The following is a 24,629-nucleotide window of genomic DNA, read 5'->3' as shown; positions in this document are numbered from 1 at the left end:
TTATTTTTGGCTGTCTCACCACCTTTCCCCTGGGGAGGTTTTGTGACCCCTTTCTTTTGGTCACCCCCTGTGGAAGTTTTGGACACCCTAGTCTTGACCCAATGGTCCGCCTTCTTTCCCAATTCTTGGGGAGAAATTGGTCCTAGGTCCACCAGATGCTGATGCAGTTTATCATTGAAACAATTACTTAATAGGTGTTCTTTCACAAATAAATTGTACAGCCCATCATAATCATTTACACCATTTCCTTTAATCCAACCATCTAGTGTTTTTACTGAGTAGTCTACAAAGTCAACCCAGGTCTGGCTCGAGGATTTTTGAGCCCCCCTGAATCTAATCCTATACTCCTCAGTGGAGAATCCAAAGCCCTCAATCAGGGTACCCTTCATGAGGTCATAAGATTCTGCATCTTTTTTAGAGAGTGTGAGGAGTCTATCCCTACACTTTCCTGTGAACATTTCCCAAAGGAGAGCACCCCAGTGAGATTTGTTCACTTTTCTGGTTTCACAAGCCCTCTCAAAAGCTGTGAACCATTTGGTGATGTCATCACCATCTTCATATTTAGTTACAATCCCTTTGGGGATTTTCAACATGTCAGGAGAATCTCTGACCCTAGTTATGTTGCTGCCACCATTGATGGGTCCTAGGCCCATCTCTTGTCTTTCCCTTTCTATGGCTAGGATCTGTCTTTCCAAAGCCAATCTTTTGGCCATCCTGGCTAACTGGATGTCCTCTTCACTGGAGTTATCCTCAGTGATTTCAGAGTTGTTGGTCCCTCCTGTGAGGGAACCAGCATCTCTGACTATTATTTGTGGAGTCAGGGCTTGAGAAGCCCTGTTCTCCCTAGATAGGACTGGTGGGGGGGAATCACCCTCCAAGTCACTATCATCATCCTCTGTGTTGCCATCCTCAGAGGGGTTGGCTCTTTCAAACTCTGCCAACAGCTCCTGGAGCTGTAGTTTGGAAGGTCTGGAGCCCATTGCTATTTTCTTTAGTTTACAGAGTGACCTTAGCTCTCTCCTCTGTAGATGGAGGTAAGGTGTGGTGTCGAGTTCCACCACATTTACATCTGTATTAGACATTATGCTTCTAAAAGTTGGAATACTTTTTAAGAAACTAAAACTAGTTCCAGAATCTAATTCAAACTTTTACCAAACTTTTAAACTCTAAAAGAAAATGCTAACAGGGACTAACACAAGGCCCTAGCAGGACTTTTAAGAATTTAGAAAACTTTTCAAATTGCAAAAATCAATTTCTAATGACAATTTTGGAATTTGTTGTGTGATCAGGTATTGGCTGAGTAGTCCAGCAAATGCAAAGTCTTGTACCCCACCGCTGATCCACCAATGTAGGAAGTTGGCTCTGTATGTGCTATTTCAAAGTAAGGAATAGCATGCACAGAGTCCAAGGGTTCCCCTTAGAGGTAAAATAGTGGTAAAAAGAGATAATACTAATGCTCTATTTTGTGGTAGTGTGGTCGAGCAGTAGGCTTATCCAAGGAGTAGTGTTAAGCATTTGTTGTACATACACATAGACAATAAATGAGAGACAAATCCAGCCAATAGGTTTTGTATGGAAAAATATCTTTTCTTAGTTTATTTTAAGAACCACAGGTTCAAATTTAACATGTAATATCTTGTTTGAAAGGTATTGCAGGTAAGTACATTAGGAACTTTGAATCATTTCAATTGCATGTATACTTTTCAAGTTATTCACAAATAGCTATTTTAAAAGTGGACAATTAGTGCAATTTTCACAGTTCCTGGGGGAGGTAAGTTTTTGTTAGTTTTACCAGGTAAGTACGACACTTACAGGGTTCAGTTCTTGGTCCAAGGTAGCCCACCGTTGGGGGTTCAGAGCAACCCCAAAGTTACCACACCAGCAGCTCAGGGCCGGTCAGGTGCAGAGTTCAAAGTGGTGCCCAAAACGCATAGGCTTCAATGGAGAGAAGGGGGTGCCCCGGTTCCAGTCTGCCAGCAGGTAAGTACCCGCGTCTTCGGAGGGCAGACCAAGGGGGTTTTGTAGGGCACCGGGGGGGACACAAGCCCACACAGAAATTTCACCCTCAGCAGCGCGGGGGCGGCCGGGTGCAGTGTTAGAACAAGCGTCGGGTTCGCAATGGAAGTCAATGAGAGATCAAGGGATCTCTTCAGCGCTGCAGGCAGGCAAGGGGGGGGCTTCCTCGGGGAAACCTCCACTTGGGCAAGGGAGAGGGACTCCTGGGGGTCACTTCTGCAGTGAAAGTCCGGTCCTTCAGGTCCTGGGGGCTGCGGGTGCAGGGTCTTTTCCAGGCGTCGGGACTTAGGTTTCAGAGAGTCGCGGTCAGGGGAAGCCTCGGGATTCCCTCTGCAGGCGGCGCTGTGGGGGCTCAGGGGGGACAGGTTTTGGTACTCACAGTCGTAGAGTAGTCCGGGGGTCCTCCCTGAGGTGTTGGTTCTCCACCAGCCGAGTCAGGGTCGCCGGGTGCAGTGTTGCAAGTCTCACGCTTCTTGCGGGGAGATTGCAGGGTTCTTTAAAGCTGCTCCTTTGGATAAAGTTGCAGTCTTTTTGGAGCAGGTCCGCTGTCCTCGGGAGTTTCTTGTCGTCGTCGAAGCAGGGCAGTCCTCAGAGGATTCAGAGGTCGCTGGTCCCTTTGGAAGGCGTCGCTGGAGCAGAGTTCTTTGGAAGGCAGGAGACAGGCCGGTGAGTTTCTGGAGCCAAGGCAGTTGTTGTCTTCTGGTCTTCCTCTGCAGGGGTTTTCAGCTAGGCAGTCCTTCTTGTTGTTGCAGGAATCTAAAATCTTAGGTTCAGGGAAGCCCTTAAATACTAAATTTAAGGGCGTGTTTAGGTCTGGGGGGGTTAGTAGCCAATGGCTACTAGCCCTGAGGGTGAGTACACCCTCTTTGTGCCTCCTCCCAAGGGGAGGGGGTCACATCCCTAATCCTATTGGGGGAATCCTCCATCTGCAAGATGGAGGATTTCTAAAAGTTAGAGTCACCTCAGCTCAGGACACCTTAGGGGCTGTCCTGACTGGCCAGTGACTCCTCCTTGTTATTCTCATTATTTTCTCCGGCCTTGCCGCCAAAAGTGGGGGCCGGGCAACTCCACTAGCTGGAGTGTCCTGCGGTGCTGTGACAAAGGGGTGAGCCTTTGAGGCTCACCGCCAGGTGTTACAGCTCCTGCCTGGGGGAGGTGTTAGCATCTCCACCCAGTGCAGGCTTTTTTTACTGGCCTCAGAGTGACAAAGGCACTCTCCCCATGGGGCCAGCAACATGTCTCTAGTGTGGCAGGCTGCTGGAACCAGTCAGCCTACACAGATAGTCGGTTAAGTTTCAGGGGGCACCTCTAAGGTGCCCTCTGTGGTGTACTTTACAATAAAATGTACCCTGGCATCAGTGTGCATTTATTGTGCTGAGAAGTTTGATACCAAACTTCCCAGTTTTCAGTGTAGCCATTATGGTGCTGTGGAGTTCGTGTAAAACAGACTCCCAGACCATATACTCTTATGGCTACCCTGCACTTACAATGTCTAAGGTTTTGCTTAGACACTGTAGGGGCACAGTGCTCATGCACTGGTACCCTCACCTATGGTATAGTGCACCCTGCCTTAGGGCTGTAAGGCCTGCTAGAGGGGTGTCTTACCTATACTGCATAGGCAGTGAGAGGCTGGCATGGCACCCTGAGGGGAGTGCCATGTCGACTTACTCATTTTGTTCTCACTAGCACACACAAGCTGGTAAGCAGTGTGTCTGTGCTGGGTGAGGGGTCTCTAGGGTGGCATAATACATGCTGCAGCCCTTAGAGACCTTCCCTGGCATCAGGGCCCTTGGTACCAGAGGTACCAGTTACAAGGGACTTATCTGGGTGCCAGGGTGTGCCAATTGTGGAATCAAAAGTACAGGTTAGGGAAAGAACACTGGTGCTGGGGCCTGGTTAGCAGGCCTCAGCACACTTTCAATTCAAAACATAGCATCAGCAAAGGCAAAAAGTCAGGGGGTAACCATGCCAAGGAGGCATTTCCTTACAACCCCTAAATTCAGCATTTCGGGGAGGCCATGGCACCAGGAAATCAGATCCAGCTGACCTGAAGAAGAAAGACTCTCCAAAGATGCAAAAGCGAGAACTGAAGACAGGTGATGGACTTGGCGCCACCTCTGCCAGTCTGTGCTAACTCAGACAATCACGCCAAAATCGCCTCATCCTCCATCTGCTGAAACTTCCAATAGCCTGGGAAGATTGCCAGCCATCACGCCAGCACCAGAGAACTCCCCCAGAGTAGCGGAGCTGCTCTCCTGCATCCTTACCGGCACTCAAGAACCAGTGAAAAGGACTCTGGACCACCAGACCGCACTACTGCACCTGAGTCTCCCAGACTGTATTGAAGTGGGCCAAAAGTGCCAACCTGGTCCCCAGCCTCTCCAGATACAAAGTCCACTGTGGGTTTCCCCACTGCGACCTTTAATCTGATGCCTACAGTATTTTTGTGCAGACCCCCCCTCATCCACGACCACCTCCCGACAGTCCACTGCATCTCTGCACCCGGACACCCACGACAGAGGAGAAGAGGACCACTGGTGTCTCTGCATCCCCCAGGATCATGATACTTGAGCCCACTTGTTGGTTCATCCAGCCTGTTCCTCCAGTCCAAGCCTGCAGCCTGTTTCTGTGGGCCCCCTCTACCACCACCAGTGACGGACACCTGACGGTCTAAGAACCCTCTGCACCCGGCTGTGTCGGACCAAGGAGAAGAACCACTTGTGTCCCTACGTCCCGAGCATCCCAAGTCCTGAGCCCACTCGGTGGCTCACCCAAACTAGTCACCTAGTCGTAACCTGCAGCCTCTTTCCAACTGGACCAATCCCCACTGACTAACATTGGGCACCCAACAGCACACTACACATCTGCACCTGGCTGCCCCAGTGCCACCCGTTATGACCTGCTGGTGTGGGCCTGACCTTTGCCCAATACTCACTCACCTTAAGTCCAGGAGACTGGTCTTGTAAGTCACTGTACTCTACACCTGTTGCCATATTTGTTGTTTCTCCATAGGATAACATTGCAGCTTTCAAGAATTGTACTGTCGACTTTTCTGACCTGTAAAGCTTTCTCTTGCAAAACATACTTACCTGATCACACTGATTCTGGTGCCAAAACATATACAAAGATACTTGCTATTTTTATACATTGGTGTGGATCTCCATTTTGAGTTCTGTGTCTTGTTTATTGACTTGTGTGTATATGCAAATGTTTCACACTCCTCTCTGCTAAGCCTAAGGCTGCTCAACTGCACTACCCTCAAAGAAGCACCTTGGGATTGCTAGAGCAGGACCTGTCTACTAGTAAGGGAACCCCTGGACTCTTTGCATGGTATATCTCATTTTGATATACCATATAAAGCGCTAGCTTTATACATTAGGGCCTGTGTGTTTTTCACATTAGAGGAAGTTACCAAGGGTATTCTTGCGTTATCTCGAAAAAAGCCCCCTGGGCCTGACTGGATTCCCCCCCAATTTATTTTTTAATAACATCGAGATCTGGGGCCCAATTTTGACCTTTGTCCTGAATGCGGCTGCGCGGGTGGGGATGTTGCCTTCGTGGTCCACTTCGGTGATTGTGCTAGTGTTCAAGAAGGGGGGGTAAGAACAACCTCCAGTGCTATCACCCTATTTCACTGATTGACACAGTAGTTAAGGTCCTAGGGAGAATAATTTTAAGTACACTGGCCAAGTGGACCAATGCCAACAATATCTTTACAGAGGATCAATAAGGCTTCAGGCCAGGTAGGTCAACTGTTGACCAGTGTTTGAACCTTTATTTAATCATCAATAAGTATACAGTTGATCGGTCGGAATCTTTCCACCTGGCATTTATGGACCTCACGTCCGCATTCGACAGGGCTAATCATGCAAAGCTGTTGGGTTTGCTTCTTGTATTAGGGGTTGATCTGAACATAGTGTACCTTCTAACGGATATGGACTCTGGTACCTCAGCATTGGTGTGGATCACCTGAAGGGCTGGCCACTCTCATCCTTTTCCCACTAGTAGGGGTGTCTGTCAGCAGTGCATTTGTGCGCCCTCTCTGTTCATCCTTTACACAAACGGTCTTGAGCAAGACTTTTTTTTTGCCCGGCATACTGTCCAAGAGTGAAGTTGAGATAGTTCCCGGTATTGCTTTATTCTGACGATGTTGTCCTTATGGCTCGTACAGTCGTGGGATTGCAACTACTCCTGGACAAGTATGTAGCTTTCATGGGGTCTTTTCACCTGGCTGTTAATTTCACCAAATCGTAGGCCAGGGTCATAGGCCCAGGTACCATTTGCTTTAAGACTTTTAAGGTGGCCAATCATACCCTGACTAAAGTACCAGCCTTTCCCTATCAGGGGGTGTTATTCGATGGGACCAGATATTGGAAACCCCTGATTGAAGGTAGAAGGTCTGCGTTAGTTAAGGCTATGGGAGCAGTGACCAGCTATGCGCAGAGGTTGGGCTTAAGGTCGCCAAGTAACCTTCCTAAGATCCATCAGGCCAAATGTGTTTCACAGGTTCTGTATGGTAGTGAGGACTGGTGTTATGTGAGAATTGATAAAATCCAGACCACTGAAAACCAATGTTTAAGACAGTTGGTGCAGGTACCCCATAGTACACTGGCTTGTTTAGTCCACAAGGAACGTGGACAGGATTTTTAGTGGACACAGCTGCCCTTAGTCTCCTCCTGTGTTAGATTAAGATATGGGCTAGGGAGGGAGTTGAACTTAATAGACAGATTGTTCAGGACTACATGTCCATTGACCAAGTGCTTAGAATTTCCTGGATGGCCTATCTGAAAGAAGCATTTGCTAAAATATGGAGAGTGGATATATTTTCCAAACTACATTCGATGTCGCTCTCTGAACTGTAAAAGGGGAAGTCCCAATTTTTAGAGCACACCACACTAGTCTGTGAACAGCAGAGTTGACGAAACCTTCAGTGCAAGCATATATGTCAATTAAAACGGTTGAGGGGTTGGAGCCCCATCTATCCCTGGTCCCCAACAGGAGGGATAAATTTGTTTTGACCAGGTTAAGATGTAACCTTTTACATCATTAACTGGCATCACCTAAGGGTTGGGTTTGTTCTAGTTCTATGTTGTCCTACGTCTGCGACAATAGGTCTCCGCAGGACACTATGCATTTTGTTCTGTCAATATTTCAGTTTAGCTAGAAAGCAGTTTTTTGCTCTTTTACTGAAGAGCCTGAATTTCTCCTAAGTGCATCCAGCACTCACAATAGGTCTTATTTGTTGTTTTAGATATCTTACATGCTGTTTTGAGATCCACGCACTCTGGACTGATTGATCTGCTCTTATTGGGGGCTCGATTCATTTCATTTTGAGCTTACCAATTTTCTATATTTGTAACATTGTATGGTTGTGCTTTTAATGTTCTTTTATGGTTATACCGTTTAATAACCAAGTACAGATTCTGAGCTGGATGGCCACTGCATGTCATTATAATTAGTCAACCCTACAGCAGGCCTAAGAGCCCTAAGACAGGGTGCATTATAATACATGTGAGGGTACATCTGCCTAAGCATATATGCCACTGTGATGTATTGTTCTATTACTAGATATCACAAGTGAACAGGGAAGCTATCTTAAGGTATGTACTGGGCACTGGTCATTACGAGTTACCCTGCTACATAATGGCTTCACTGAAACCTATGGTATTTAATATCAAACAACACACTTTAATGAATTCATACTGATGCCAGTATTAGATTTATTATGACATGCACCCAGAGGGCACCGCAGAGGTGCCCCCTGAAATCTGCTAGTCTTCCAGTATGCTGGCTCACTGGTATCGGCCAGCCTGTCACCACAGACAGGTTTGACCCCCTGGAGGTGACAGCCCTTGGTTTTAAAGGCAAGAAACAATGTCTGCTCCAGAGGAAGGTGTTATCACCTCCTCCAGCAGGATGGCTACTAAATCAGCATATCTGGGCTGGAGGTTTCAAAGCCTCTGCCACCCTTTGATATGCAAACCTGGCAAACCCAGAACATCCACTGCCCTGAGGCGCATGGCAGGTGGGCAGTTATCTATGCAATGGGTGTGTTGCACCTCCAGGCTAGTCATGCCCCTAAGGAGGGCTGCTTGATGTGCTCCACAAGGGAAGGGTTTCACCATCTTTTTTGGTGGAATTAGGAACTCTGGGACAGGGCTAAGACCAGTCCCCAAAAGAAGTGCTAATCCAAGGTGATATGGTCACCTCACGGGTAAGTATCCCATTGGCTACCACACTACACTCCCCTTAATACCCTTAAATTACGTTTTTATGTGGTCCCTGACACCAGGAACTGATTCGCCTGACTACAAAAAAAGAAGAAAGACAAAGACGAGCCTAAGATGCAAGAACTATGGACTACCTGTGAACTTGGTGCAAAACCTTGCCTGCATACTCCTGTCCCAACAATTGCGAAGACATGACTCATGCTGCAGTGGTGCATCCACCCACTGCCTTGGAGGACAGCCAGCACTTGGTTCCCCCCCACTTCGTCAGCATCTACCTTGGAGTAGAGAAGCTGCTTCCCTGCACCAGCAGGCACCAACCACGACTGTCCAGCACTCTTGATAACCTTTCAGAGTCAAGGACAGGTCTGAGGGTTTACCAACAATGGTGTCTTTCGACCTCGACACATGAATTTCCTTTTGTTTGAGCCTACCTGCGATAACTATGCTTTGAGAGTCTTGCGTCCTAATGTTTTGGGCCACTGTGTTATGTAGAATTCTTCAACTCAGAACATTCTGCATAAAGGTGACTTCTTCGCCACCTTCTCACTCACAATTTCTACAACCTCTCAGACAGCAGGGACTTCTCCCTGCACTGCCTCTAATTCCTAAGGGTTTTCGTCATCGGTGCACAGCCAAAATTCCTTCAACAATGTTCGTTGAAACTTCTCCATCAACGGCAGTGCTCTAACTTTGGTTTTCTTTTAGGATTAAAGGTGTTTGGACAATAATCCCACAACAAATCTTTGATTTTTTTTTTCTTGCCAATCTTAAACGTTCATGCACAGCTTCCAGACTCAATTGCGGACCAAGCAAAGGGAACTCTGAGGCAGGGGCTGGATTTCACAAAAGGGAATACAGGACACCAAGAGGTCGACACTGCCCTAGTTTTAAAAAAGAACTCCAAAGGGCCCAATAATTAGATCACAGAATAATACACAGCATGTGAATTAAGAAAAAAGCATGCTGCTGCTTTTTTCAATTGTGATATGGCTGGTGCCTTATTGACAAGAAATGTAGTCACGTTGCTGTTTCTACTCGTATGCAAACAGGGGAATGAGGCTTGCTAATAATGTTGCCTGGCTTTACTTATTTTTAGGGCTAGAAATGGTTTTCAGCATTGCCACTATCCGAACCTAATATTTGTTTAAGTCTACAGGGGTCTTAAGAGTGACTCTGGCATATATTGCCTGGTGATTGAGGGCAGCATATGTTTTGCCCTAATGAACAACCTACTTACCTCCGGTAATCTCATTCTGGTAGATACGCTAGCTAATAGTAGGCTCCTTAACTTTGTATCATCTCTATTATAGGTAAGATTCTGGGTGTGGTGAGGTGTTCTACAAAGTGTATAGGATGGCATATTGGGAGGCACAGGTATTAAGGATCTCATTATTGGTCGTGAACATGTCCCCTTTGAGATTCCAAAGAAGCTGGTTATTTGTCTGTCGCATAGTTTGTAAGAGAACCTCAGCAAGGATCTTACCTGGTCATTCTGAGCCCGCATGACACCTCATCACATGTTTGCTCAGAAACATCCTCTCATAGTCAGCCACTTCCCTGAAAATCAACTGATGTTGACTGAGGGCAGCTAAACTGTCTGAATCAAGTGTGTTACTATATGTTTCTTTTAGTGATTTTAAAGGTTTATCAATTTGTTGCAGTTGTAGTTTAATGGATTTAAGATCACCAACATAATTGAGAAGAGGAATACCACAAATGTATGTTTTGAATGCCTCACAGGATATGGAATGCTATGGTACCAGTCCAGTATCTATTTGAAAGTAATCTGAGATGACGTTTGTATTACAGAGCTAAGGACCACACCTAATAATGCTGTAGATGTATTAATGTCGTCAATGCATCAATTTTTGTAATGTTAGTCCCTTCTACATCATTATGTCACTGCATACGCTTTGTAACACTAGAACAAAAATAACGTAATAGATTAGCAAATATCAATAATAAGTTTCATAAAGAGCCATAGGTCAGAATGTGTTTCACACACAGTAGGATTAAAGATGTTAAATTCTACATACAAGATAATATGCACAAGGACTGTAGTTTACAATAGGATAATTTCTTATAATTTTCCCTCTTTCAGTTTACCTGACTGAGTACAAGATTTCATATGTTCTGGCCAGTGCGCCTGCTGGCAAGGGTAATCACAGTAGCTAGTATTCCAACAGCAATAGAAGATTGCCTCCTTTTTACAGTTTGCACACCACTGTTTCTTCTTAGTTTCATCTACAGACTGTTGCTTTTCCATCTCCATCTGCTTTTTTACTTCAGCTATAAGGCGATCACGTTCCTGCTCAAGGCTCTGACGCATTTCTGCCATTGTTAGTTCTGAGAAACAAAAAATGTGAGTTGTACTAAAAGAAAACAATGCAATAAATCACAATTTCATAATATTATTCTTTTGTTACAAATAGAGGCATGAAGAGGAAAAAGCCAAATACAAATGGAATGTTATTCACAGATTATAACATTCTGTTCACACAAAAAAAATACTTTTTTTGTGGAATTCAGGTCCGAAGATTTTATCTACTTAAAATAAAAATGCTAATTTACAGGGGAAAAATACTTACATTTTTCAAACGTTCTACACCTGTAACACCATTTCTCTATCATCATATGTTCATAAAATTAACACTGTGCACGGTTTTTTAACACCTTTGAAACAGAACAAAATGCAATCAATTGCCCCTGCAAAGGTTAACATTTTGTTTTTCATCTTTTACATCATTATTCAAATGTACTAGATAGATATAAGAAGGAAACATTGGACCATTGGGCACACTGGACCATAATAAGGGACTGAGGAGATAAATTATCTTTATAGCCCAAACCCTGCTTTCTTTTTCCCCCATTTACGAAAGAGAAAATATCAGATTCTTCCAACTCAACATTTCTTCAGCCCCATGCACAAATCTGCTTGACTTAAGAAGGATTTTTCTGATTTACTTCCCGTTGTCCAGCCAAGTTAAAAAAAATATTAGTTTTTTTTTTTTTAAACATACATTTTATGGATGGGACTTGTACTTAACTGTCCATATACTCTGGCATTACTTTTTTCTTGAAATATGCTAGTGTGGGTTGGATGTTTCTCTGACCCCCACATAGCAGCAGAAGAACAAAAATCCCATAGAGATAAGAATGAACGTTTAAGATGTGTGTTCTTGGAAGCAGGGAAAAACGATTCCTTCATTTGACCTTCATGTATTGCTTTACTTGTCATAAGGAACAGTTACTTACTTCTAATACCGGTTCTTGATTATCATTTTATTTCATAAACAAACCTCGCTCCAGGCAGCAGGACTAACAGAAACCGAAGCAGGTCTCCACTGTGCTGCATGTTAGGATGTATGAGGTCGTTGACCACCTAATGCAATAGTGTAGTTTTGCATCTATGCTTGCCTATAGAAGCATTTCATTTTACGTTCCTCTTTTCAATGAAGCAGAAAATTAAGCAGCAAGACGTGGTTACTTTATATGGTCATGTTTGATTTGTTTATAGGGATTTGTATGGTTGCTTTATATGTTGTCAAGGATTTCAATTGGGTTTACAAATATTAATTTAGATACCATGATGGATTACAATACTCCCTCAAACACGACAAAGGGTAAACTACGTCAGTGCTGCATGCAGAATACAACATTACAACAATGGCAGTGAATACATAATGCCAAGGGAAGCGTGGACACACACAACCAAGTAAATAGATCTGATGTGCAAAAAGTGAAATAACGGTAACGGAGGCCCATCATACACACAGAAAAAAGTAGAAGAGAATAAAAGGCCTTGGTTTGTAGTCTTATAACTAGTGAAAAGGTACAATTCAGACACCGCCCTATGCTCATCATTTTCTTTATTCAGTTTAAGTATGTGTTTTAGGTTTTGGCCCTTTTTAGTCATGGGTCAGACAGAGTCACATAAGCTGCCAAGTTACAAGCAATTTCATCGCTGCAGGGCAGAAATAAATTGAGAAACAACAATTCCCTTAACATTTAAATATTACCTTAGACTTTGCATGCTCCAAATTCCTCAATTAGGGTTTAAATACTAGCCAGTAGGAAAAGAATAACGTGCAAGTCACATTTTAAAATTCTATCAAGGTTTCTCAAGCTTCCATGCTGACAAAATGATTATCCCCGTGTTGCCAGGTAAAAAATGAAAATGTCACTTACCCAGTGTACATCTGTTCGTGGCATCAGTCGCAGTAGATTCGCATGTTCTGCAATAGCTCGCCATCTGGTGTTGGGTCGGAGTGTTACAAGTTGTTTTTCTTCGAAGAAGTCTTTCGAGTCACGGGACCGAGTGACTCCTCCTTTTGTCTCCATTGCGCATGGGCGTCGACTCCATCTTCGATTGTTTTTCCCCGCAGAGGGTGAGGTAGGAGTTGAATTGTAGTAATAGTGCCCATGCAATGGAGTGACTAAGTATGTACCTATTTAAGGTTGAGATGATACATATATAAATAATTGAAGGTAACTTCCAAACTGCTACAGGCTCCCGGGGAGGCGGGTGGGCACATGCGAATCTACTGCGACTGATGCCACGAACAGATGTACACTGGGTAAGTGACATTTTCAGTTCGATGGCATCTGTCGCTGTAGATACGCATGTTCTGCATAGACTAGTAAGCAGTTATTTCCCCAAAAGCGGTGGATCAGCCTGTAGGAGTGGAAGTAGTCTGAAATAATGTCCTTAATACGGCTTGACCTACTGTGGCTTGTTGTGCGGATAACACGTCTACACAGTAGTGCTTGGTGAATGTGTGAGGCGTAGACCATGTGGCTGCCTTACATATTTCTTGCATTGGGATGTTTCCTAGAAAGGCCATGGTAGCACCTTTCTTTCTGGTTGAGTGTGCCCTTGGTGTAATGGGCAGCTGTCGTTTAGCTTTAAGGTAGCAGATTTGGATGCATTTAACTATCCATCTGGCTATACCTTGTTTTGAAATTGGGTTTCCTGCATGAGGTTTTTGAAATGCAATAAAGAGTTGTTTAGTCTTTCTGATGTTTTTTGTTCTGTCAATGTAATACATTAATGCTCTTTTGACATCTAATGTATGTAGTGCCCTTTCAGCTACGGTATCTGGCTGTGGAAAGAACACTGGAAGTTCCACTGTTTGATTTAGATGGAACGGTGAAATAACCTTTGGCAAAAATTTAGGATTGGTCCTTAGGACGACTTTATTTTTGTGTAGTTGTATAAAAGGTTCCTGTATAGTAAACGCCTGAATCTCGCTTACTCTTCTTAGGGAAGTAATGGCGATGAGAAATGCCACCTTCCAGGTTAGGAACTGTATGTCGCAGGAGTGCATGGGTTCAAAAGGTGGACCCATAAGTCTAGTTAGGACAACATTTAGGTTCCATGAAGGAACAGGTAGTGTTCTTGGTGGTATAATTCTCCTAAGGCCCTCCATGAATGCTTTAATGACTGGTATTTTATATAGGGAAGTCGAATAGGTAGTCTGCAGGTATGCAGATATTGCTGCAAGGTGAATCTTAATGGAAGAGAAAGCTAGGTTAGATTTTTGTAAGTGAAGCAAGTAACCCACTACATGTTCTGGAGTTGTGTGTAATGGTTGTATTTGATTAATATGGCAGTAGCAAACAAACCTCTTCCATTTACTTGCATAGCAGTGCCTGGTGGATGGCCTTCTGGCTTGTTTTATGACTTCCATACATTCTTGGGTAAGTTGTAAGTGCCCGAATTCTAGGATTTCAGGAGCCAGATTGCTAGATTCAGCGATGCTGGATCTGGGTGTCTGATCTTTTGGTTGTGCTGTGTCAACAGATCTGGCCTGTTGGGCAATTTGATGCAGGGTACCACTGATAGGTCTAGCAGCGTTGTGTACCAGGGTTGCCTTGCCCAAGTTGGTGCTATCAATATGAGTTTGAGTTTGCTTTGACTGAGTTTGTTTACCAGGTAAGGAAGGAGAGGGAGAGGAGGAAAAGCGTAAGCAAATATCCCTGACCAGTTCATCCATAGGGCATTGCCTTGGGATTGTTTGTGTGGGTATCTGGATGCGAAGTTTTGGCATTTTGCGTTCTCCCTTGTCGCAAACAAGTCTATCTGAGGTGTTCCCCAGAGTTTGAAATAAGTGTTCAGAATTTGGGGGTGAATTTCCCATTCGTGGACCTGTTGGTGATCTCGAGAGAGATTGTCTGCAAGTTGATTTTGTATCCCTGGTATAAACTGTGCAATTAGGCGAATTTGGTTGTGAATTGCCCAATGCCAAATTTTTTGTGCTAGCAGGCTTAACTGCGTGGAGTGCGTCCCCCCCTGCTTGTTTAGATAATACATTGTTGTCATGTTGTCTGTTTTGACGAGAATGTATTTGTGAACTATTATTGGTTGGAAAGCTTTTAGTGCTTGAAAAACTGCTAGAAGTTCTAGGTGATTGATATGCAGTTTTGTTTGATGTACGTTCCATTGTCCTTGTATGCTGTGTTGATCGAGGTGTGCTCCCCACCCTGTCATGGAAGCATCTGTTGTTATTACGTATTGTGGCACTGGGTCTTGGAAAGGCCGCCCCTTGTTTAAATTTATGTTGTTCCATCACAGAAGCGAGAGGTAAGTTTGGCGGTCTATTAACACCAGATCTAGAAGGTGACCCTGTGCTTGAGACCACTGTGATGCTAGGCATTGTTGTAAGGGCCTCATGTGCAGTCTTGCGTTTGGGACAATGGCTATGCATGATGACATCATGCCTAGGAGTTGTAATACCATCTTTGCCTGTATCTTTTGTGTTGGATACATGCGTTGTATGATGGTGTTGAAATTTAGAATTCTTTGTGGACTTGGAGTGGCTACTCCCTTTGATGTGTCTATTATGGCTCCTAGGTATTGTTGTACCTTGCGCGGCAGAATGTTGGATTTTGTAAAGTTGACGGTGAACCCGAGTTTGAAGAGGGTTTGTATGATCTGATTTGTGTGATTTGAGCACTGTATGAACGAATGGGCCTTGATTAGCCAGTCGTCCAAATATGGGAACACATGTATTTGCTGCCTTCTTATGTGTGCAGCGACTACCGCTAGACATTTGGTAAAGACTCTTGGTGCGGTTGTTAATCCGAAAGGCAGTACCTTGAATTGGTAATGTATTCCTTTGAATACAAACCTTAGGTATTTCCTGTGCGATGGGTGTATTGGTATATGGAAATAAGCATCCTTGAGGTCTAAAGTTGCCATGTAGTCGTGTAGTTTTAGCAATGGCAATACTTCTTGTAGTGTGACCATGTGGAAGTGGTCTGATTTGATGAAAGTGTTCACTACTCTGAGGTCTAGGATTGGTCTCAGTGTTTTGTCCTTCTTTGGTATCAGAAAGTACAGTGAGTAAACTCCTGTGTTTATTTGTGTGTTTGGCATTAATTCGATTGCATTCTTTTGCAATAGTGCCTGCACTTCTATCTCCAGGAGATTGGAATGGTGTGTTGTTAAATTTTGTGCTTTTGGTGGTATGTTTGGAGGGAATTGTAGAAATTCTATGCAATAACCATGTTGGATAATTGCTAGAACCCAAGTGTCTGTAGTGATTTCCTCCCATGCTTTGTAATAATGACCTATTCTTCCCCCCACTGGTGTTGTGTGGAGGGGGTGAGTGACCTGTGAGTCACTGTTTAGTAGTAGGGGCTTTGGGGCTTTGAAATCTTCCTCTATTTCTAGGGAATTGCCCTCCTCTATATTGTCCCCGAAAACCTCCTCTATACTGTCCCTGGTAACTGGACGGTGTGGCTTGTGAGGTGCTGGCTTGTGTGCTTTGACCTCAAAACCCCCCTCGAAAGGGCGTTTTACGGAATGTGCTGTAATTCCCTCTGCTCTGCGGGGAGTAGAGTGCGCCCATGGCTTTGGCAGTGTCCGTATCTTTTTTGAGTTTCTCAATCGCTGTGTCCACTTCTGGACCGAACAGTTCCTTTTCATTAAAAGGCATATTGAGAACTGCTTGTTGAATCTCTGGTTTAAATCCAGACGTTCGGAGCCATGCATGCCTTCTGATAGTTACAGATGTATTAACTGTCCGTGCAGCTGTATCTGCAGCGTCCATGGAGGAGCGGATCTGGTTGTTGGAAATGGTCTGTCCCTCCTCAACCACTTGTTTTGCCCTATTTTGTAAGTCTTTGGGCAGATGTTCAATGAGATGTTGCATCTCGTCCCAGTGGGCTCTGTCATAGCGCGCAAGTAGTGCCTGTGAGTTCGCGATGCGCCACTGGTTTGCAGCTTGTGCTGCGACTCTTTTACCTGCTGCATCGAACTTGCGGCTTTCTTTATCTGGGGGTGGTGCATCTCCAGATGTGTGAGAGTTGGCCCTTTTCCTAGCTGCTCCTACAACGACAGAGTCTGGTGGCAGCTGTGTAGTGATGAAAGCCGGGTCTGTAGGAGGCGCCTTATACTTTTTTTCCACCCTTGGTGTGATTGCCCTACTTTTGACCGGCTCCTTAAAGATGTCTTTTGCGTGCCGGAGCATACCAGGGAGCATAGGCAGGCTTTGGTAGGAGCTGTGGGTGGAGGAGAGTGTGTTGAATAAGAAATCATCCTCGACCTGTTCTGAGTGGAGGCTTACGTTGTGAAATTGTGCTGCTCTAGCCACCACTTGAGAATACGCGGTGCTGTCTTCTGGTGGAGATGGCTTTGTAGGGTATGCCTCCGGACTGTTATCTGACACTGGGGCGTCGTATAGGTCCCATGCGTCCTGATCTTGGTCACCCTGGCTCATGGTGGTGTGAGCTGGGGAGTGTGATGGAGTTTGTGCTGGTGAGACGTTAATCACAGGCGGAGGAGAGGGTGGTGGGGTAACTCTTTTCACCACTTTTGGTTGTGGTGTCTGTTCCGTCTGGAACTCCAACCTTCTCTTTCTCCTAATGGGGGGAAGGGTGCTTATTTTTCCTGTCCCCTGCTGTATGAAGATACGCTTTTGCGTATGGTCCACATCAGTTGCTTGCAGCTCTTCCTCAAACCTATGCTTCTGCATTTGGGAGGTTAGCGAGTGCTCTTCTGTATAAGAGCCTGAAGCTGGGTCGCTTGCAGTTTGTTTCGGCATCGAAACCCTGTCTGCTTGTTTTTTCGGCTCCGAGGTGACTCTTTTCTTTTTCGGGGCCGAAACCTCTCGGCGTCGATCTGTTTTGGTGCCGCTGTCTCGGCGTCGAGCCGTGTCGGCACCGGCATCTCGGTGTCGAGGCTTGTTTCCAGCACTTTCTCGGTCCCGAGAAGGCTGCGTGCCGGTGTCTCGACCGGAGTCGGACGATCTCGGCACTGTTTGGGCCTTTTTCGGTGCCGACGGTCGGTCACCGAATTTATGGGTCGAGCCATGGCCTGGTGGCAGTGGCGTCCCCTGGGCCTTGTAAATGTTCTTGTGAGTGGATTTCGACGTCTTACTCACGGTTTGTGTATCGTCGAATCCTTCGGAGTCTGAGTCTTGGATCGAGAAGGTACCTTCCTCTTCTTGTTCCTCGAACTCCCGTTGGGCTGTCGGTGCGGACGCCATCTGAAGTCTTCTGGCTCGACGGTCTCGGAGCGTTTTTCGGGACCGGAACGAACGACAGGCCTCGCAGGTGTCTTCGCTGTGCTCAGGTGACAGGCACAGGTTGCAGACCAAGTGTTGGTCTGTGTAGGGGTATTTATTGTGGCATTTGGGGCAGAAACGGAACGGGGTCCGTTCCATCGGCGTTCTTCAGCACGCGGTCGGGCCGACCAGGCCCCGACGGAGGATCGAAAAACTACCCCGAAGGGCACCGGAGCTCTTCGATCTTCGATGCGGTGTGGAATCTAAGTACGCCGATCCCGAACGCAACAATACCGACGAAAATCTTCCGAAATTAGCTAATCTTCCGTTCCGAAACCCGGAGCGAAAGGAACACGTCCGAACCCGATGGCGGAAAAAAAACAATCGAAGATGGAGTCGACGCCCATGCGCAATGGAGACAAAAGGAGGAGTCACTCGGTCCCGTGACTCGAAAGACTTCTTCGAAGAAAAACAACTTGTAACACTCCGACCCAACACCAGATGGCGAGCTATTGCAGAACATGCGTATCTACAGCGACAGATGCCATCGAACATACCTGTTTCGACAGCAAAGATACTCTCTGATATAAGCACTGCATGATTATAAGTTGCCATTATACCATTTAGAGTCTGTGCAAGGCTTTGTAGCCGAGTGCAGATACATTAAAATGGCCCCTGTGACATTTTGCAACAGCACTGTGTGACCTTGTGATCCTTTAAAATATAAGTTAGGTCCCCCAGATGCTGCAGGAATAATCTTTTATACCCAAGTAAAAGAGGGATCGCTGTTTCCGTTGTTTGCAGTTTTATATTTCATCAGCAAATTCTGCATTAGTATGTAATAGTGAATTTATTAATACAATAAGAATATTAATCACAACTTTAAGATTTTTAATGGAATTTAGGGAAAGGTGCAGGCACCTTAAAACAATCTTAACCACCCCTTCACTGCCTGAGTGAATGCCAACTTCACTGCTAAGAACTTTGCATGATGACATCCCATATTTTGATATTTAATTCATTTTAAATAAAAGATAACCAAGGAAAATCAGCATTCGTTCCAAAACAAAATTATGACATCAATGATATTCAGGGTTGTTCACTTTTGTAAATTTGCTGAAATTATGTTGAAATACACATCATCTTCAAGGCAGCAGCAAAAAAGTTAAGTTTCAACTTATCTTTTCGAAATTGGGCTGCTTGAAAAAATGCTTTCAAACTATTTCATCTACGGATTGCACTAGGCAGCCAATTATTCAATTCTAATGGTTTCACTATCGACAGTTGATAAAAAAGTATATAATTATAAGTGAATGTATCCATTTTCTAATATCACATATGCACATTAAATGCAAAGTTACACAAATGTCATTATTGTTGTATGTATGTGCAATAAAGCCTCCAAACTCATACCAAAATTGTGTGTTTCTACGGAATATCAAAGCACTATCAATTTATATATTCCTGGTAATAGACATTCTGTGGCTAGCCCTAAGAAGTAACATTTTAGTTTGGGGAAATATCTTGCCCTTGAAGGGTCCTCTTTTTGAATGGATCTTATTTTAAATGTTATGTTTTACTTGCATATAAAGAAAGTCCATTTCTTTTTCTAAGGTAAATCGCTAAATGGTCATTGATGTTGCCGAGAGTTATATACCGTGTTGCACTGAATCAGAATTTCTGATCCCTTCCGCCTCTTTTAGTAAGTCTTGACTGCTCTCCCTCACTAGACAGACCGTCAGGTGCTTAATGGGATGACCTTGATTATACAATTCATCAGTACAGTGGCCTTAGGACCCTGATGGTAAACAACATTATCCCCATATATTGATAATGTCCAGCACCAACTACAACTAATTTCTCTAGAATCCCAAGAAAAGGGTTTATAGCTCTTCCTGTAAATTGCTATTAATTTTTGACACAGATATACGACAAGCTTCCTAAAACGTCAATCTGCCCCAGGATCAACAAGGCCCATTGCTGATCATCTGTAAATGCACCCGGGAGATTAGAAGCAGAATAATCAGAAACTGCATCAAAGCAAAACTCCTGGGTTTACAGGTCAGCATCCACCACCATATATAATCGAAGCAAAATTGATCTGAAACCTAAACTTCACCAATCACCTCCTGCAGACCAAATCTGTTTTAAGATTTTGTGAACGAAAACCAATCCTTGTTTTAAGAAGCTCCAAAGGTTCAAACTGAACTTCATCAAAACCAGATAGCTCTTGGTACTGTGCTCGCATTAAAGAGCTCTACAACTACCAACTTTAGCATCATCTGAAGTTTGTTTTAGAAAATCGCAGGGAAGCTCTACATTTCAACATTATCAGACTGCTCACAACATGTAAGAGGGAGAGCTTCCAACAGCTTACCATGACACCACTTTGTATACGTTACTTATTACACCCTTAATATCAGCTTTTTTGACACTTTCGTCTGAGAAACAGTAAGAAGTGAACCTTTCTTCAGTGAGGGAAGCAGGCACCTGCCACGTTGGTGACAAACACTCCTTGGGGCATTAGGCATATATTTCAAGACAGGCTAGCATCCCATGATGTAGTAAAGCTTCGGAATATCAAGTGACTGATGTACCTGACAGAAGGAGCGCCATTTCTCAGCACTGTGGAACCTGACCAGAGGTGGAAAGCGTGGACTATCGAAACATTTTATTTTCAGGCTAACTGTGCTATCACTGCCCTGAAAATAAAGCACCAATTTCAAAGAACTGAGTTGGTCAAATGTTGTAGTTGTCCCACAAACCTGACTTCGCACTCAGTCCACAACTGAAAACTGCTGCCTGATGCTATGGTGGCCAGTCATCTAAGCGCACTGTATTGGTGACAAGCTTATCATGGATTTATATTCTTGCAGAAGCAAAAAGTGAGGTACCAGTTCCAACTGCCAACATGGGAACATGGCAGCACGGAATAGGTGAACTTTCATTACAAAATATAATGATGTGCTCAGACAGCATTATAACATAAGTGTACACTCAACATTTTGCCCCAACATTTAAACATAAGCAATTTGCACATCATAATTACTGTAATCAAAAACCTGCTCTTACCCTACCACCCAAGCACCAGTATCTGTCATATAATCAACAGACTGATGGACGTGAAATAAGGGTAAAGCAGGAACAAACAGTTCATTATAAAAGAATCCTGTTTCGGTATTTCAGCAATCTCGACAATTAGGGGTGAGACCCTCAGCACCACCTTGTACATCATTAGGGAATTTCTGCATTCAATTTTGTTAAGTTTTCCCAGGAACACTTTTGACAGATACAATACAACCATTCTAGCATTTCATGCAGAGAAAACCAGCAAGTTCTAATTATTCAAGGTGATCAGCACCCCCTATGTGCAAGCTTAATAACTATACTCGTATTTAACTGCCAATGTTCATGTCCATGAACTTATTTTTAGCAACTCTCTCCACCAGACCTGATATGTTTATCTGTGAAGCACACAATCACCCGAGACAGTATCCTTACGCTGAGCAGGTGTGAATCTAGCCTCATCGAGAGAGGCAGGAGAAACTATTCAAGGAGTCAAATCTTCAGTTTCTTGCATAACTCAAGAACTGAGAAGGAGAATCTGATGTGTAGTGGCAGGTTGTCCGCGCCTCAGGAGCGATGTAGAATGTCCAACCGCCGGACTAGATTCTGTGAATGTATGGGATGCATCCAAGTAGGAGTCCAGCTGAGCGGAGGTGTCAGGATTGTTTCTGAAAGGAGATGTGTTTACAGAGGTAAGTTGAAAGAGTGTTGTATAGTGCTTTTAAGTTGGACTGTGCACGGGGGAGTCAGTGAAGCTCCTTGGGGTGCAGTGTGATCTGTGTACGGTATGGGAGGATAAATGTGATACAGACTGGCAAGTTCTGAATGGTTTGCTGTTTCTGTGAGCTGTTTACAAATTGTGGCATACAGGGTGTTCATGAATTCCAGCTTGCTTGTGACAAGGTGTGTGTGATGGTTTTGCGGGTGCCGGTCAGAAACCATTTGAAGATTTTCCTCAGCGTCTTCAGGTGTGGATGCAGAAAGCTGTGACAGCATTGACAAGCCACCAGGCGGAGTGTCACAGTGCAGTGTTCTGCCCAAATATCACAACTTTTGTCTTGTCAAAGTTAAATGTGTGGCAGATGGTCTCCATCCAGTCAGCAAATTTGATTATGCAAGTGGTGAACTTTTTCCGACTGTTGGGAATCTTGTCCAAGATGGAGAGTGTGAGTGTGAAAGGATGTCAATGTCATGGGTGGCGCATAATGCCTGCTAACAGGATCATGTGTATGCTGAAGTAGGTAGGGCTGATGATGATCCCTACAGTACCCTACAGATGAGGTTGATGGTGTTTGAAGGGTAGGGGGCCAAGCTGAATGACTGCCCTCGTAGTCAGAAAGGCGCAAATCCAGCAGAGCAAGTTATTTGATTCCATTGTCGCATAGATGTCCAGTGGGGTGGAAAATCATGTCTAATCCTACGGAGAGGTTTAGGAGGATGAGGGCAGCTGTGCCTCCCTCTGTCCAGGAACATGTGGATGTCGTCTGTAGCAGCGATGACATGGTCGAGTCTGAAACTGGACTGTATAACGTTGAGTGGGTGGTAGCTGAGATGTATGGTGAGGTGTCTACTGATGAGTTTCTCTAGCACTTGGGCCAACCACAGCACACAGAGATCGATCTGTGGTTGGCAAGCACAGATGGCTTCTTGAGCAGGCAGAAGACTGTGGTGAGTTTCACTGTGTCCAGGAAGGTTGCTGATGAGACGGAAGTGTTTACAATAGGTGGGAGAGCTTCGCTGATGGGTTTAAGTCCTCTGGTGAAGGTGTTGTTGGGGCAGGGGTCCAACAGGGCTCTGCAGTGGATGTACTGCATGGTGGCAGCAGTTTCATTCATGGTGAAAGCAGACCATGTAGTCAAGGATGTTTCCCCTGGTCGTGTTGCAACATGAGTACAGTTGAGAGTCAAAGCTGTTGTATTATGAGGGTATCTTTCTGCACAAGAATTCCGAGAGCTTGTTGCAGAGGTTCTATGAAGCAGTAGCTGGTGAAGTGAATTTTTTTTCCAATGGCGAAGATCTCTTTGCTATTGTTGGTGCTGGTGTCAATGCTGTCTGCAAGTGCAGTGTGTTTGTTGGTAGTAGCATCTCTGGGCCGATTTGAACGTGTCCCCGTCTCATCCTGAGTTCCTCAATGTACCAACTGGCTTGACGGGTGTATCTTGTGGCCTTGCTGTGTTTGTTGGAAGGGGGAAGGGTGAATAGAGGAAGAACAAAGAGCAGAAGTAGTAAATCATAAAGAAAGGAACAGTGAAAAATCAAAACTAATAGAAATGGACAAGACTGACAAAAGAAAGAGCAATACGAATGAGCCAGAGTGATGCATGAGAGAGCAAAAAACGAAAGTTGCAGAAAGAGCAAGCATAAAGGGAACCAGAGTGTCCAAATAAGTAGACAAACAGAGATGATCAACAGAGGCCAAAAGGGGCAAAAAGCTGACTTCTTAAAGGTAGAAAGGCAATGAAAAGGAAGCAAGAAGTCAACAAAGTCCATCATGGGAAAACAAAGGAGCAAGCGAGAGAGGGAAGCAGAAGGAGGAGCAGCGAGATAGGAGCCTCAGACACCCAGGAGCAGGGTCCCAAAGGGTATTGCCTGGTCAGAGGACCAGGTGCAGCTAAGTCCAAGGTGGGGCTAGAGGCAACTGGGGAAATGAGATTTACAAATACTCACCCTATAACCATGCTTACTGTATTATAGTTTGACCTACTTTGCAATTGCCATAGTTCATTTTAGCAATGAGGAAATTAATTTATGCTGGTGACCACTTTCACCACAGGGAGCATATTAAACTATTACATATAGTCACACATTCATGATGCAACGATGAATGTGCAAGAAATACATAACATTATTAAAAGATAATGCCTCTTCAACAAAATTTTAGAACTCCAAGCCTATGTTTAGAACAATAAAACTTTGCGACCCACCTAGCTTTAACGGACTTGAGGTGGGGATTTTGTTATGCAATTAAAGCACTGCGTGGTAGTGCACTTTCATTCCTAGACATCACATTTTCCATTGAAATGGCCACTACATTTTCACAAACAGTTTTATGGATAACCCTGTTTTGTACACAAATTATGTTGTGAGGAAATCAGGTTTCAATGAATAGATACATTTTGTGCATCACCAAGTAAAGTGTCTTGACTTATTTTGATCCTATTAAAACTTTGCTTCCTCACATTCATAAAAAAATGTGCTTCCGGTTTGCTTCCCTACTTGCTGAATGTTTACAGTTAATTTACATTTGGCTGTGTCTTACAAAAGATGACATTCTACAGCCTTTCCTTTTGCACTCTCTGTACTGCAGAATGAAAATGTCACTTACCCAGTGTACATCTGTTCGTGGCATCAGTCGCTGAGATTCACATGGTATGCATTAGCTCGCCATCTGGTGTTGGGTCGGAGTGTTACAAGTTGTTTTTCTTCGAAGAAGTGTTTTCGAGTCACTGGACCGAGTGGCACCTTCTTCTGTGCTCATTGCGCATGGGCGTCGACTCCATCTTCGATTGTTTTCCCCGCAGAGGGTGAGGTAGGAGTTGTACTATAGTAATAGTGCCCGCGCAATGAAATGTGTAAGTATGTACCTATTAAAGGTTTAAATAATATATATACAAATGTACAAAATTGAAGGTAACTTCTGAACTGCTACAGGCTTCCGGGGTGGTGGGTGGGCCCATGTGAATCTCAGCGACTGATGCCACGAACAGATGTACACTGGGTAAGTGACATTTTCAGTTCGATGGCATCTGTCGCTGTAGATACACATGGTATGCATAGACTAGTAAGCAGTTATTTCCCCATAAGCGGT

The 24,629-nt window shown here is 44.4% G+C and overlaps 1 protein-coding gene across 3 annotated transcripts in view; it reads right to left on the bottom strand.

Annotated features, from left to right (window-relative positions):
- The window catches only part of ZMYND8 (zinc finger MYND-type containing 8), a 602,889-nt gene that overhangs the window by 83,059 nt on the left and 495,201 nt on the right, over positions 1-24,629 (bottom strand). For all 3 annotated transcript variants that reach the window (XM_069243462.1, XM_069243464.1, XM_069243463.1), the window contains exon 19: positions 10,353-10,592. In XM_069243462.1, coding sequence (XP_069099563.1) covers positions 10,353-10,592 — 240 coding nt within the window. The remainder of the gene's footprint in view (positions 1-10,352; positions 10,593-24,629) is intronic.

Source organism: Pleurodeles waltl, chromosome 7, assembly GCF_031143425.1.
Source record: "Pleurodeles waltl isolate 20211129_DDA chromosome 7, aPleWal1.hap1.20221129, whole genome shotgun sequence".
Lineage (NCBI taxonomy): Eukaryota > Metazoa > Chordata > Amphibia > Caudata > Salamandridae > Pleurodeles > Pleurodeles waltl.
This window is presented reverse-complemented; position numbering and strand designations above follow the sequence as displayed.